Raw genomic sequence first — 17061 nt, 5'->3', positions numbered from 1 at the left:
AAGCCTAGCAATTTATTAGCCTAGCAATTATAAAGTTAACTTAATGTTTGTAAATCTTGGTTTTACATCAAGACCCTGCCTCCTTTAAGTTGAGAGGCAGCCATGGTGTAGCAGAAAGAATCTTGGATCTGGAGTCAGAGAACCTAAGTTCAAAGCCTGTCTCTATTTCTTCCAACCTGTGTGGTTCTGAGCAAATTTCTTAACCTCTCTAAACCACAGTTTCTTCATCTCAAAAATGAACTAGATAATTGCTGAGGTCCTCACCAGCTCTAAGTCATGAAACTTTATCAGTTAGTAGACAAATATTGTCATCCATCATCCACTCCAACATAGGAGGTATATTGGCGAACTCCTTACAAAGTCAGTTAGACCAAACTCAGTTCATATATATTTTCAATGTAATGTCTACTCCTTGGAGTTTTACATTCAAATTTGAATATTTTGGTTAAGAAATTAATCTATTCAGTTACTCAGTTCATTCCAAAACATTAAATACTTTCTATGTGCAATGCACTCGTTCAAATGATTCTTCTCATTTCTTCTTTGAAGACGGGCTTTCAAGATCCAGTGTACCCAAGATGGCAGCTGGCTGGAAGGAGCCTGTGTACCTGTGACATGTGACCCACCCCCACCCAAGTTCCATGGGCTGTACCAGTGTACCAATGGTTTCCAGTTCAACAGTGAGTGCAGGATCAAGTGTGAGGAGAGTGACATTTCTTCGGTAAGTGTCTTCATCCGTTCACTTAACCTCTGTTTTCCTCAACTATTAGATGTGGACAATTACAGCACTTTCCTATGAGATAATATTTGTGAGGTGCTAAACACAGTGCTTGGCATATGGTAGATATTTTTAAAATGCTTATTCCTTTCCCCATTTCTTAATTCAACCAACTTTTATGAAGTGGGTGACGTCTTCAGATTACTGTGCCATGTCCTTCCTGTTCATCACAGATCTGAGAGTAATAAGCCATGCTTTCAAGTTCCTCCTTCATCTTTCTTTGATGTTTTAAAGTGCAAACTGACCTCCTCAATGAATTGTTCCCTGACTGTAGCCTTTAGTGATATCCTCATTCCTGCAAGTGCATGGAAAGCTTATGTTCTATATGCCACGGCTCATCAGATTGCGTTTCATGGCGCTGTAGAGCTCTTTAGAAGGATGTTAGGGTGCCATGACCATATTTCAGAAGTGGAATGCAAATCTATATATTTCTGTAAGTCCTGCCTGAAATAGACCTCTAGTAAGTTAGTATATTATTTTTTGATGAATGTGATGATGGTGGTGGCAGTGGTGGTGGTGATAGTGATATTGATGAAGGTGATGGATTTGTACATTTGAATTTATGATGTAACTGGAACCAGAGAATCTAAAACTGAAGACTAGATCTTCTGCTTACTGCTTACATTACCTTGGCCAAATCATTACACCCTCTTGAATTCACTTTCTTTATCTGTAAAATACAGATTTGACTAAATAACCACCATGGTTCCTTCCAGCTCTAAGGATACAATAATGATGATGTTGATTGAGATAATTATAATTATGATAAAACAATAAAAATTTTATATTAAATGCTTTTTATATTCCTCCCTATAGATAGTACCATACAGAAGATAATTAAAACATGGTCCCTGCTTACTGTGATCGCTAATGTATCTGGAAAGGCATAAAGAGTTCATGTGGAATAAACAATATAAGGACTAAAAGATGTGGTCATGAATCTTAAGTCCCATAACGGTTAACAGGAGACAGAACTCCATGTTGGCAAGGGTAGTCAGGGAAGGCTTCGTGGACCAGGTAGCAACTTGAGCTGGGCCATGAAAAATGGGAAGAATTAGGGGCAGCTAGGTGGCACAGTGGATAGAGCACTGGCCCTGGATTCAGGAGGACCTGAGTTCAAATCCGGTCTCAGAACAGATACTTGACACTAGCTGTGTGACCCTGGGCAAGTCACTTAACCCCAATTGCCTCACCAAAAAAGAAAAAAAATGGGAAGGATCTAGGCCATCAAAATAAAGGGACACAGATGAAATTCCAGAAGGGGATCACAATAGGAACTAAGGCACAGAGTTGGGGAATGGTATATCATAGGTGGAGGCAGCAGAATAGCAGGCATGCATTGGGAAATCATAGGAGGTTGTGTTAGATAAGCCTGTTTTGAAAGCCAGCCTGAAGAGTTAGACTTAATATAGTAGACTAGTGGTATCAAATAAATAGAAATGGGGGGCCAATAAACCATGCCTAAAGATCCCTGTGGGCCACATATTGACTTAGAAAACCACATGTGTTTATATAGCTCTCTTTTTAAAAAAAAATTAATACATCAACATGTTAAAATCAGATAAGAACTACATTTTAATCTGGTTCAGCCCCACTAGGAAATGTTGTGGACTACATGTGGCTTTGTGGGTCACACGTGGATTGTAGACCACATGTTTAACACCTCTGTGGTCAGCTATAGGAAGCCATTCTTAGGTGTCATAATGAAAAAGATCATTTAGGGAGAAGAGTCTGGCAGCAAGAGGTTGGATAAATTATTTTTTCTTTATTTTTTGAATATTTTATATTTTCCTCAATTACATGTGAAAACAATATTTAACTTCAAAAATTTAGAATTACAAATTCTCTTTCTCTCCTCCTCTCCAACCCTCTCCCCTCTTCTCCCCTGCCAAAATGGTAAGCAATTTGATATAGGTTATACATGTGCGATCATGCAAAACTTATTTCCATATTAGTCATATTGTGAAAGGAAACTGACCGAAACAAAACAATGAAAAAAATAAAGTGAAAAATAGTATGCTTCAATCTGCCTTCAGGTTCCATCAGTTCTTTCTCTGGAGGCAGATAACGTTTTTCATCATGAGTCCTTTGGGATTGTCTTGGATCATTATATTTCCGAGAATAGCTAAGTTATTCACAGTTTATCACCGTACAATATTGCTATTATTGTGTACAATGTTCTTCTGGTTCTGCTCACTTGACTTTGCATCAGTTCATACAAATATTTCAGGTTTTTCTGAAATTATCCTGCTCGTCATTTCTCATAGCATAGTAGTATTCCATCACAGTCATATACACACCTTGTTCAGCCATTCCCTAGTTGATGTGCATCCCCTCAACTTCCAGTTCTCTGCTACCACAAAAAGAGCTGCTATAAATATTTTTGTACAAATAGGTCCTTTTCCCTTTGGTTGGACAGATTCCATAAGATTTTTAATTTTTCAGGATGCTTTCAAATACATTTTTCATTTGATTCTCCATCCACCCCTGTGGACCAGGTAGCCCTGATAAAGGATGATTGTCCCTATTTTGAAGATGAACATCATAGAGTTTTAGAGCAGCAAAGGCCTTTAGAGGTTAGGTAGCCCAACATTCTCTCCATCCCCCATTTTGCCAGTGAGGAAACTGAGGTCCACTAGTGGCTGAGGTTAGACCCCAAAGAAAAATTTGTAATTGCACGAGGTAGAAGTATCATACCATAGTTATACAACCTCTCTATAAAATGACTCATGATCAGTAGGGGATATGAAACATTTAAGAACTCACAAGCATTATTAGGCTGTATTTCTAATAAGAAGTAGTCCAGTGTTTCATCTCCTAAGTATAAAAAGCTGAAATTATAGGTTCTAGAGTAAAAAAAAAAAGACTTTAGAAATCATCTTGGTCAAATACCCTGTTTTTCACAGAGGAAGCAATTATCATTCATAGAAGTGAAGTGATTTGCCAAAGGGCCTACAACTGTGGACTTCACTTATATTAGGGGTAACAAAATAAAGTGTCTCACTGTTTGGCTTTGTAGAAAACAAAAATTCACAAATAGTTTTGAGTCTGCTTCATGGCAGAGTAGAATGCTGTCTATTAGTCCACTAAGCTGGTGCTTGGTTTCAGGAAGTACATTTCCTGGTTAATTTGGAGGCAGTGACTGGGGTAAGATGCCAAAATGTACCTCACCATAAGATTATAAATGTAGGGCTGGAAGAGATATTAGCAGTTATCTTTCCTGATCTCCCTCCCTCCATTTTGCAGATGAATTAACTGAGGCCATGTCAGGGCAAATTATTTGCCTAAGCTCATACATATAGTAAGGCACAGAGCCAGGATTCAAATGCAAGTCCCTTTGACTTCTAAGCTAGTGTACTCTCTTCTGTTACCACACTACCTTTGTGCTCAAACTCCCTCCAGGTAGAGTTCAGGGGATGGTTCATCATTCTGGAGACTTGTGATTCTACATATGACTCATCAATATAAACAGAGAAACACAACTGTGAATAGAAGAATAAAATGATTGACTTTTTAGAAAGTCACACAAAACATGGCATTCAACCTGTACTGGGCCATGTAGTCCATGTACCTGTGCCAATCAAAACTGAAGTTAGCAGCTAGTATCCAATCAAAATGCTATGTTCCTATTCAACATAGGCTTCAAAGGCTGGGTCTAACCATTCCCATTAGCTTAGCCTCAAATAGATTTTTTTTTAATTTTTAAAATGTGTTTATTTATATTTTTGGTGAGGCAGTTGAGGTTAAGTGACTTGCCAGGGTCATACAACTAGTAAGTATCCACTGTCTGAGGCAAAATTTGAACTCAGGTCCTCCTGACTCCAGGGCTAGTACTCTATCTACTGTGCCACTTAGCTGCCCTTCCCAAATAGACTTAAATTGGTTATTTGGTCTCTGTGGACCAAGCATCCAAATTTTTTTTTCCACTTAATTGGCTGGTAGATGCAACTCAAGAATCCGTGAGTGCAATGAATATGTGTATTTATGGGCACAGGCACGTGTACGTACCAACAAGGAAGAAAGGGGGCAAAGGACAGAGGCAGGAAGGGATGGATGCCATGATCCCCTTAGACTGCTTACAGAAAAAATGTTAGTAAGTGTTACACAAGCCGCTGTAGCAGCAAGGCCAAATAATATTCTGGCCGTGGTCATGTTATCAAACTGAAACCCAGTCTATCTGAAGGCTGCCAAGTTACTTTCATGGCCAGCTTGTATTTAAAGAGAGGAAAATGTAAATTTATCGGAGGACTACAGAAGGGCTGTTTGGCAATCTGAGCAGGAACCTGGAAGCAGGAGAGAAGGGTATCGCTTGTCGGTTCAAAGAATGAAGCGCTCTTTGCCAAATGGCTTCTAATACAATTGACATTTCTGAGGTTATACTGAAAATGAATTTCCTCTACCCTCAGACCAACAACCTGAGAGCCAATTCTAGTATTCACCTCAGATTCCCTCTTGCTGCCTGTAAACACAGTACATGCAGATAGTATGGGACATTCAAAACCCAATCTCCTCTATCTCGCCAGCTCTTCTATTCTGGACACTGGGAAACATGCCTTGCTTCAAACACGCAGGATGTAGTGGGCTGTGTTTTTCACTTTTCCCAGTGCTTTACTGCACACTATTAAAAAAATCCATGCTTAGTAACCACATATACATGGTTATAATGGTAATAACCATTATTGCACACATTTACCATAGTCCTGTGTTAGAGATGGCATTTAAATGGAACATTTCTGAAAGTTTTATGCTCAAGTAAACATTTTTTCTCCACCCCCCATTTCTTTCTTTATTATATAACTCTCAAGAAATTTATTACAGGTCTATAGAATTCAGAACTAGGATGAACCTCAGAGATCATTTTACACATGAGGAGACTGAGATTTAGAGAGGAGCATGTTGTCTAATATGACAGCTAGTAAATGAGAGGCAATAGGGTAGAGTGGAATGGACACTGACCTTGGAGTCAGGGAACTTGAGTTTAAATCCACATCTGACATAGCTGATTACTTCTGTAATCTTAGGCAAATCACTTCACAACTCTGGACCTCTCTAAAACGAAGATTTTGGACTGGATAGCCTCACAGGTTCCTGCCAGCTCTAGAACTAGGATCATATGAAAGAACAAGGCTAGGATTTGAACCAGAGGCCTTTGACATCCAAATCCAGTGTTCTTTCCACCGTCCATCCAACACTCCTTCTCATATGAGTGGTTTGGGGTTTCTGCTGTTTAGAATCTCACTCCTCACTGTCTGATCACATTGGAGGAGAGAGTACAGGGAACAGGTATATTCTATCCGGGACTGTTTATGGCTCCAATCCATCCCTATTTCCTATTAGGACTACGGTTTGGTTTGATTCTGGTCCGGTTCATATCTGTGATATCGTTACTATAAAGAGCTCCCTGTGTGTAAACTCCCTCTACTCATTAAGATTTAGCAACTCATCTCTAAGTTACAGTATTAGAGAGAGTTGGCCAGAATATTGAGAGGTCAAGTGACCTGCCTATGGTCACACAGCTGGTATGTATCAGAGACAGGGCTTGAACCCAAGTCTTCATGACTCCAGGGTTGGCTGTCTATCCACTCTTCCATGCTGGCTCTCTTAGACATGCTTTTTTTGTCTGGGTTCCTGTATGATGTAGTAAATTATCTGGGCTCTGGTTACATCTGCTTGTCTCAATCCAGGCCCTAAAAACAACAGGCTTTGCTTTGATACTTTTACATTTGACCCTAATCCTTTGATGAGGTTTGAGTCTGATACAGAGCATCACAAAGGCCATGAGCATACCCTGTACCATTTTGCTGTAGGCAAAAGCACAGGGTTCCTGGCTCTGACACTAATCAGCTATGTGACTTTGAGCAGGTCATTTCTCTTCTTGGCCTCAGCTTCCTCATCTATAAAACAAAGGCATTAGACTCAGTAATCTCTAGTTCTAACATCCTGGGAAGTGAGGATTGTGACATTAGAAAACAGATCTTCTGATGCTCTGGCTAATTGTGTCTGAGCTCTCTCTCATTCTTACTGCACATATGTCATCAGGAGTATGTGACACTTCACCAAAAATGAATTTACTCTCACTCACTTATCATCTCTGCTTTCAAGGTGCTTGACAGCTTCCTCCCCAATTGATGGCTGGACATTCTAGAAAGCAGAAACGTATACAGGTGTTCCAAAGTAGCAAGAACACAGTTGAAAGTTGTTTTATTCAATAGTTAGGGCTCAGAAAAGTAAGAAGACTATGAGTAGTAGGGTAGAACCCATAGGTTCAAATTCAGCTTCTGTTACCTCTTGCCTGTGAGAGTTTCGGCAGATCATTTAATCTGTTTCCTTATTTTAAAAAGGAAGAGGTTGGACTAGATGGTCTAAGGTGCCTCCCAGCTTGACTATTCTCGGGGAATTTATTATTTTCATTTATTCATTTATTTTTGTTGTTCCTTTAGCACCCAGCACAGGACCCTGTATATTTTTTTTTTGGGTGGTGGGGTTAAGACTTGTGATTTCCATAGTATTGGAATTCTCTTTGAGACAACACCAACCAATGCAGTTTGGTGATTTATAGTCTTAGGGCCACTGAGATGTGAAATGACTTGACCAAGGTCATACAGATAAGTTTGTAGAATTGCGTTTCAAACCCAGGGCCTCTCACTCCAAAGCCATTACTCTTTCCACTACATGGCATTGCCCTTTGCATACAGGTACATTGTAAATGATTGCTGAATTAAATTCCAAAGTCCCTTCCAGCGCTGATAATCCATGATCCTACAAATAAGCAGAAAAAATCCTAAATGAGATCCATAGTTTTTACATCCTGGGGTGGTAGAAAGAGCATTGGCTTTGGAGTGAGAGAACCTGGGTTTGGATATTAGCTTGGCTACCCACTACCTGCGTGTCGTTGGCCAAGTTACTTTGCCTCTCACTTTCTCAGTTTTCTCATCCCTAAATTAGTCACTGAGGTCCCTTCCAGCTCTAAACCTATGATTCTATGCCCAGGAAGGTATGTTGCAAATTAAACAACCATAAAAGACTTTGAGGTTCTCGAATAAAAGAATGTAAGGTGGAAATCTTGTAGTGGGGGTAGAGGGAGAGGGGAAGGGACTAGGCAATGAAAATTCCAAGAAACCTGAATAATTCCCCTGCTGAGACAGAGGATGTGTATGCCACATGTAATGAATTGTGGTCTAGGGTATGGGAGTGGGGTGAAAATGGAGGTCACCTGGAAGCTCTGGAGAAATCAGTCTCTCACTCAAGAACAAGCTGATTTCATGAAGTACTTTCTATGGTTATCAGAACCATGGTACTCCTCAGGATAACTTATACCCCTCCATCCATATCCCAAGAATCACACACGGTTTCCGTAGAAAATGATACCCTAAACAAAGATATTTCTAAGATCTTCAGAAAACAGATAGGGACAAAAGTATGTGCGGGAAGGTGGGGATGGAGAAGGAGATGCTGATTATGGCTGACCCAAAGAAAGATGATAATTATTTTATGATTAAAACCTGTGATATTCCTGTAGCCATAGTAGATGATAATACAAATCTATATGCAAACAAGAAACTCAAGCTTGCTTAGCAAGGAATCATGAAGGACCAACCATGGATCACAGATCAAGACCCAGAAAGGACCCTAAAGGCCATCAAGTCTAACCCCTTTCTTTTTACAGATGAGTAAACTGAGGCCCCAGGAGGTTAAGAGACAGTAAGAAATTACTGTGCTTTGAAACCAGCTCCTCTGCCTTAAAATCCAGGATTCTTTCCATTGTAGGTGATCCATCCTGCCAGCAGACACCATAACAAGCGATAGAATGTTTGTTACCAGGCAGCAACTATAGGGATAGAAGAACCTGACAGACTGGAGTGTAGGAAAAGTGTTCACCTAAGAGAAGCTTTCAATAGGCCATCCGGAAGGATGAGGGGAAGGCAATTTGGGATTCTATAATGCATCCGGCCCATTCCAGGAATCACAAAAAGGTTTACGTAATGGTGTTTTCACCTTTAAAAGTGATAGTGTGCAAACTGCCTTGATATCCTCCCCTACACACATACACACATACATCACACACCATCCACTTCCCAGTTTGTTCATTCATGCTGAAGCCCTTGTGTATTTATAACACTGTAGGCAGATAAGCAGGCATTAGGGCATGGGGAGGGAGGCTAGGGGAGGGAGAAGTCATGTGGTTACTGTGTTGCTGAAAGGCCCACAAAGAAGTATAATTGCCCTTAGGTCTGCCCAGAAAGTGCCATGAAGCTTAGAAAATCATAGCATAATATGGAAATGTTTTGCATGACTTCACATGTATAATCGATATCAAATTGCTTGCCTTCTCAAGGAAGGAGGAGAGGCAGGAAGGAGGGAGAGAATTTGGAGCTTAAAGTTTAAAAAAAATGAATGTAATTTTTTTTTTATGTTGTTGGGAAATATTTGACAAAATAAATAAACATATATTAGAAAGGGGGAAAAAAGAAAAGCATAGCATTTCATGACCCAAGTTTGAGTAATTTAGGAGGAACCTCCACTCCAACTGCCTCATTTTCCAGAGGAAAAAATGGAGGCTCAGAGAGGATAAGTGAATTTCCTTATGGTACCACAGCTACTCGGCGGCAGAACCAGGATTCCTGATTCCTTTGCTTGTTGTTTTCCCCTTCATGAAAGAGAAGCACCATTTTTCTTCATCCTCTACACCTGTAGCAATAATAGAAGCTGACATTTATGTAGTCCTCTATGGTTTGCAAATGAAAGTTTACGAAGCTTGTGTGGGGTAGTGGAAAGAACACTAGACTGAGATTCAAGAAACCTGGATTTCATTCCTGCTACTACTTATTAGCTACTACAATAACAACAGCAATCATAATAATATCTATCGTTTATATAACACTTTAAGGTTTGCAGAGCACTTTGCAAATATTATTTCATTTTATTCTCAACAACTCCAGGAGATAGGTGCTATTATTATTCCTTCTTTACAAACTAGGAAACTGAGGTAGATAGAAGTTAAGTGACTTGTCCAAGGTCACACAGCTAGGAAATTTCTGAGGATGGATCTGAACTCAGGTCTTCTGACTCCAAATCCAACACTATCTACTTCAGAACCTAGCTGCCTCAAACAATCATATAACTTCAATGAACTTGTTTTCCTTCTCTGTAAAATGGGGACAATAATAGTGTACTCTTTTCCCCATATGGCCACTGTGAAGAAAACACCTTATAGACTGTAGAATGCTATAGGAATGTGAACTCTTATGAACCAATCCTGTACTTTTTCAGCCTAGTGTGAATGGCTGTTTCTGTGTCAAGGAACAGCCTACTGGTGACCTATCACCACTCTCTAGAAAATTCTCCTCAGGTCTTTCCATTATCTTATTCCCAAGGAACAGACTTCATCTACTTCTCAGGTCCTCACTTAAGTTATACTGTTTTGAAATTCCCATAGTAGAATCCAATTTAGGGTTTAGTCTCTCTGCTGCAAATTTGATTTCAGGGCCAGCTTTGTCCCATATTATGCTGAGGTCTACAAACCTTTTAAGGTCTGTGGGCCAAACTCAGGGCAAACCTGAGCCAAGTTTCCAGGAAAATTGGGGACGACTTTTGGTTTCTGAGAGAAACCAGGAGAATCTTGGGGACTTGGGGTCAGTGAGAGTCTGGGGTTTGCTAATGTCTGAGCTACAAAGCTTATGAGGAGAGAACCCGCGTGAACCCGTATAAACCGACATGAGTTCACACAGAACCTTTGGGATTCGGCGCCATGAAGTTCCCTGCAGCTGTGTGTTCAGGAAGGCCACCCTAGGCTCCAATGCCAGACACATTTTGACTAATAATACTGCCGAGTGACCATACTTCCTGGACCTTCTCCTGTTGGCCTGTGGGAGTTAGAGCAAGAGGCCCCCTTTCTCTCTCAAATCCTGTTTCCTCTCAGCTGTTTTATAATCATAGAATCATAATCATAAAATGTTGGAGCTGAAAAGAATCTTAGAGGTCAAATTCAATACCCTAATTTTACTTTTATGGCTATTAGTCACTCTTATAAGACATTTAAAGTTTACTAAGACCTTTCCTTACAATAACACTGTGATCTGGGTAGTATAATTATTACTGTCCCCATTTTACAGATGAGGAAACAGAAGCCCAGACATGCCCATGACTTGTCCATCCATGTTCATACAACTAGCTAGTTCTATAATCCTGCTCGAAGGCCAATGTTGTAATCCCATAGTCCATGCAAGTAGCCTGCAGCTCTATGGGGCACCCTGGTATAGTATTTCTTATAGAATTGTGAGAATCAAATAAGATTGCTGCTGTTGTGCTGTTCTAGTCTTGTCTGACTCTCCATGATCCCATTTGGGGTTTTCTTGGCAAAGATATTCGAGTGGTTTGCCATTTCCTTCTCCAGTTCATTTTACAGATGGGGAACTGAGGCAAACAGGGTTAAGTGACTTGGCCAGAGTCCCACAGTTAGTACATATCTAAGGTTGGATTTGAACTTGAGTCCTCCTGACTATGGGTTAGTGTTCTATCCACTGTGCCACCTCAAATAAGATGATTTATATAAAGTACCTTGCAAATGTTAAAGCAATATACAGCTATTATTAGGGCTCCCATATGTCACCCGTGTTTCTGCTTTTCCACCATGTTCATCCTGGGAAGATTCAGACAATAAAATGGCTTCATGCAGCCAGCAGAATGGACTTGAGATGAAGTATGGTTCCCCTGGCATAAGTTGGGCGTGATCCTTCTCAACCTAATTCAAGTCACAGAATCACAGAGGAAGACTCAGTGGTCATTTAGTCCAACCCACATGTGAAGGAACAGCCACTATAACATCCCTGCCAAGTGGTTTTCTAGCTTCTGCCTGAAGATTGCCAAGGAGGAAAAGCTCACCTTCTCTGACAGTAGATGCCAAGTTAGGTCATACGGTTGTTTCTTTCTTCACCTTGGTTAGAGATTTATTCCATGGTTTAATTTAAAACCCATAACTGAACTCTGACCACTCTTTTAAAACAGTCTGAGGAAATTATTAGGTATCTAACTATGCTGAATCTCCCCTTCATTAAGGGGAAGAAGATATCTACATCTCTTGGAAGTCTCAACTCTCTATTACTTTCATGTTCTTCCTACTGTCTCCTTCACTTTTACTTTCTTTACATACTTAATACTATTCTCTGTATACAGTAGGTACTAAATAAATATTTTAATTAACCAACTAAGCTTTTTGTTGTCTATGTCCAACCACAGGAGGTAGACAAGTTAGGGCAATCTTCCCCAAATTAGGAAATTGGATCAGAGAGGTTGAATGAATAAGAAGCAGTTTGTCGGGGGTGGAGATGGCCACAGTTGCTCATTTAATTTTTCAGGGACCCACTTCCCCCTTACCCCCATTCCCACCCTCAGCTTGTATAAAACAAGGCAAACTTCCTTGACTTCTTAGGAAATCCCGAGGGATTGATTGGGTTATTGGTTTGATCCATGTAAAGGGCATTATACAGAGAGAAACTGTTATTACAAATCAAGGCAATTGTATTTGTGGAAAAAATAATAATTGTGTACTAGGAGATGGGCTAAGAAACATTCAAAGTAACTCCCAGAAAGTCTATTTGGATTTCTATAAAGAGAGTAGTCTGTGTGGAAAATGAAGGCAATAATTGAGCCCTCCTTTTTGCTATTAGAACCTATGCTCTTTTAAGACACAAGTTAAGTTTTATCTAAACTTTGTTATCTTCCCCTTCCCTGGTGGCTCAGTCTATAGAGTGATGGGTTGAGAGCCAGGTTGATCTGAGTTCAAATGTGAACTCCAACTAGATCTGGACAAGTTGTTTACCCTCTGCTTGTCTCAGTTTCCTCAGCTGTAAAATGGGGATAGCAAGAACACCTACCTCAGAGTTGTTGTGAATATCAAATGAGATAATATTTGTTAAAAGAAAAAAAACATGTTTAGTGCAGTTCCTGGCACATAGTAAGCACTATAGAAATGCTCCATGAAGGCAGGGACTGTTTTGTTCCTGCCTCCATATCCCCATAACCTAGTGTAGCATCTGGCATTAAGCAGATGTCTAATGCAAATGTGTCGATTGATTGTTTGTACTCTGTCTCTCAGAGTCGCGGGAGCAATGTGATTCATTGCCGAAAAGATGGCACTTGGAGTGGCTCATTCCACGTCTGCAAAGAAATGCATGGCCAGTGTTCCCTACCTGATCAACTCAACAGCAACCTCAAGTTGCAGTGTTCCGGCGGCTATGAAATAGGTATGAGGTGGAGGGGTGGGGTCACTGTTGTGGACATGTATGGTAACCCTCCCCCAGCGGGATTGGTCATGTGAAAGAGAGATGGGATAGGGATGGTGGTGTTGGTGGTATACCCTGGTGGGATTGGGCCCAATTTTTGAGGAGCATAGATCCTGCCTGGTGCACCTCAGGACACACTTTTGAATGCCCCTTACCCAAAGGATCACTTTGTCTTAGAAAGCTTCTCATTTGAAGTCCTTCCAATATTTGTAATTCCATCTAAGTATATAACTTCTCAGCCTCCATATTTCTACTTCTTTTTCCCCTGATAATGTTTAAAGACCCAGAATAAAGTCCTGTGTAGATGTATCACAGTTTAGTGATACAGGAACCAGAGTTGAAAGGTCTGCACTCTGGTCCCTACTTTAGCCACCAGCTGAATGATCTTCAGCAAGTCAACTTAAACCTCTCAGTGTATTTCCTTGTTTGTAAAAGGAAGATAGTATTTGCATCATCTGTCTCTCAAGGCTGATGCGAGAAAACTGCCTTGCCAGTCTCAAACCTCCAAACTTTTGGGCCTTGGAGAAGAGAAATATAGAATCTTAGGTTATAGAAGGGAACTTTGAGATGATCTAGTCTAACTTCCCACCCAGGGCAGGATTCAGCATCCCTGACAGGCAGCTCTCCAGCCTCTGCTTGAATTCAGTGAAGCCAGCCCTGTCTGTGTATTGGTAATGAAGAGCAGAGTCACTAATTAAGGATGATGAAAAACTTGGAGAAGAGGAAGTACTTTTAATTTGGATAAAGCAAATGGGACAAGCATGCAGGGACATGGGATACACTCTAACTTAGAGCATCTCCCACCCTGCCAGAATCTTGTGGGTGGGTAGATTCTAACTCCCCATAGCTGACTCTTACTTGATCTGAGCCTCAGTTTCATTATCTATATAAAGGGACAGGAGGGGTAAGAAAGCAGGGGAAATAATGCTCACGCTGGGCAGCTAGGTGGCACAGTCAGTAGAATGCTGGGCCTGAAGTGAGGAAGACTCATCTTCCTGAATTCAAATCTCGCCTCAGATACTTACTACCTGGGTGACCTCAGGTGAGATATGTTACCCTGTTTGCCTTAGTTTCCTCATTTGTAAAATGAGCTGGAAAAGCAAATGGCAAACCACCCCAGTATCTTTGCCAAGAAAACCCCGAATGGGGCCATGGAGAGTTGGACATTACTAAAATGACTGCAACAACAACAGTGCTCACACTGTCTCCCTCATAGGCTTTTTGTGAAGAAAATATTGTGTACATATTCAAATGCTCTAGAAATATGAGTAGTTGTTGTTACGATATTCATCATTATGACATAGTTTCTTGCCCTGTTTGGCATTTTCTTTCTCAAAGAAAGAAAAGAAAAATATTTTCATGGTGTTCAACATTTCAGTTTTTTTTAAACTGTCCCTCTCCACCCCCTTCCCCTACCCAAGGAATTTTTTTTTATGATCTAAAAACCTGAGAAGCAGGAGGCAGAGAAGGCGAGTCACTAGCCTCATTTCTCCTCCTGCCCAACACTCTTTCCCTTGGCCTTGGACCTGCTTCTTATGGATCTGAAACCCTCAGCTCAAATTTATTTGCCAAAGAGCTCTTTGGTGCCTGGTACAGGGCAAATCTGATCTAAGGTCACCTTGGACCCCATCCAAGAGTCCAAGAGAGAGGCATTTCCTAAAGGACCCAGGGCACCTCATTATAAGCCATCCTCAAGCAGGAGAAGGCCCCACAGCATGGCCCCTTGGGGACAGGGGGCGGCGTAATATTGAGGCTCCAGTGAATTTCAAAACTGTCGTAAGTCATCAGAAAACTGCTGCCGTTCATTCTCTAGGGGAGTAGAGGCAGGAACCTGGATGAGATCACCACTCTGTAATGATGCCAATTACTACTCATATATCAAAACAATGCAGACCTGTTCCTTAAGCAGAAATAGCTAACTGGGACGGGAGGAGGGAAGGCAAAGGGAGTTGGAGGGAGAGAGAATGCATATAAATATATCTGCAGGCACAGAGCTGGTATCACATCTAATTTGACAATGCTTTTTACCCTTGAGATAAGATGACCTTTGTTTACCTCTAAGAGGTTGCCTCTTTTTCAAGAGAACAGAAGTCACAACCCCCTAATTCTCATCTCAGGAATCTGTCTGCTTGGAAAATCTCCCCCAGAATGGGATCTTAACAAGGCACAAACACTGAATAGTTTATGCCTGAAATATGTTTTCCTTTTTATTTTCTTAAGATCCTTCTTTTTGACTCTCCTTTTTCATGTCCTCTCTCATTTCACATGTGACACTATTCTCTTCCTTGTTTCTAACCCTCTCTCCTTTTCTACCCCACTGCCTTCTGTTTCTTCCTCTATCTTCTACCTTCTCTTCCATTTTTTTCCAGTCCCTGTCCAGTTAGAAGCAAGGCTTTAAGTTCCTCTTCTTAGTTTATCAATCCATAAATAGTATGAGTTGGATGAGACTTTGGAAACCATTTAGTATAACCTACTTACTTTATGGACAACTAGATGGCACAGGGGATAAAGTGCCAGGCCTGAAGTCAAGAAGATGAGTTCACATTTGGCCTCTAGTTGTGTGACCTTAGGCAAGTCACTTAACCCTGTTTGCCTCAGTTTCCTCATCTGTAGAATGAGCTGGAATAGGAAATGGTCAACCACTTTAGTATCTTTGCCAAGAAAACTCCAAATGGGGTCATGAAGTATTGGACACAACTGAAAAACAACTGAACAACATTAACAACTTATTTTACAGATAGGAAACTGAGGCACAGAGGCTCTCTTAGGGCTCTCTCCCACATAACTAGACTTTAAACCAGGATTTCTGACTCCTAGTCAGTGCTTTCTTCTACTACATGACATTACCTCTCAAAGCCAAAACACAACACACACACACATACACACATTCACACACACCCCACAACACATCCCAGACCAGAAAGAGCCTTCTTACCCGGAAACACCTACAAAATAAACATCCCACAGCGAAGAGCTATTCTTTTTTTTTTTAACCCTTTCCAGCCTGCCAGCAATGTAGAGGCTATCTGGGCTTTATTATATTTAGAGCAATATGTGTTAGTCAATTACTGGAAAGAATAACACAGGCAGAGCCATAAGGCCTGTGTCTAATCCTGTTCCTATTGCTAGTTGATTGTGTGACCCTGGGTAAATTCCTCCATCACTTTTCTGTAAAGTGAGGGACTTGAACTACCTAACTTTATGAGGTCTTTTTCAGTTCTTCCATTTTCTGGCATAAGGTCCCTTCTAGCTCTTACATGGTACAACCCAGTGGAAAGAATCATAGTGGAGAGAATTCTCTGCCCTCTCTACACTTCAAACCCTGTCTATACAAATTTAATGGGATCTTTTTATGGAAGCTGATAAGCAGCTTTCCCTCACCCCCTCTTCACAGAGTAGATCAACATAGAATGAATTTAGGTTATAAATGGAGGGGGATTAATTTCCTCATAATGAGAAATGTCAAACATTTCAATGAGCAATTGAGGTAGGTATTTAAAAACATCAGATGTCACCCCTCTTGGGTGTGATTGTGTCCCTAGGACAGAGAGACACACTAGTTAATCTCCCAAGGGGTTTTGTCAGTTCTTGATTCTATGATACTTTGTCCACCATGGAGGATCATTCTCTAGGACATATAGGTTTGATGTTAGGGATGAGAGGACTGAAAAATCATTCTGCATAAGACTGAGTTGAAGGAACTGGACATGAGTAGCATGGAGAAGAGAAAATATAGTGTAGACATGATAAATGACTTCAAGTTTTTGCAAGGCTGTCCTGAGGAAGAAGGATTAGACTTATTCTGCTTGGCTCCAGAAGAGTAAAACTACTCACTAGTGGAAATCACAAAAAGGCAGATTTGTTGTGGTTGTTGTTCAGTCATGTCCAACTCTTCATGACCCCATCTGGGGTTTTCTTGGCTAAGATACCAGAGTCATTTGCCATTTCCTTCTCCAGTTCATTTTATAGATGAGGAAACTAAGGCAAACAGGGTTAAGTGAC

The 17061-nt window shown here is 40.7% G+C and overlaps 1 protein-coding gene across 1 annotated transcript in view; it reads left to right on the top strand.

Annotated features, from left to right (window-relative positions):
• PAPPA (pappalysin 1) overlaps positions 1–17061 on the top strand; it is a 283134-nt gene that overhangs the window by 233796 nt on the left and 32277 nt on the right. Inside the window, exons 17-18 of the mRNA XM_020990609.2 lie at positions 550–721; positions 12873–13020. Coding sequence (XP_020846268.1) covers positions 550–721; positions 12873–13020 — 320 coding nt within the window. The remainder of the gene's footprint in view (positions 1–549; positions 722–12872; positions 13021–17061) is intronic.

The sequence above is a fragment of the Phascolarctos cinereus genome, unplaced genomic scaffold (assembly GCF_003287225.1).
Source record: "Phascolarctos cinereus isolate Bilbo 61053 unplaced genomic scaffold, phaCin_HiC Scaffold_2;HRSCAF=192, whole genome shotgun sequence".
In the NCBI taxonomy this organism is placed as follows: Eukaryota; Metazoa; Chordata; class Mammalia; order Diprotodontia; family Phascolarctidae; genus Phascolarctos; species Phascolarctos cinereus.
Note: the sequence above shows the minus strand (reverse complement) of the source record. Positions and strands in the feature narration are given on the sequence as shown.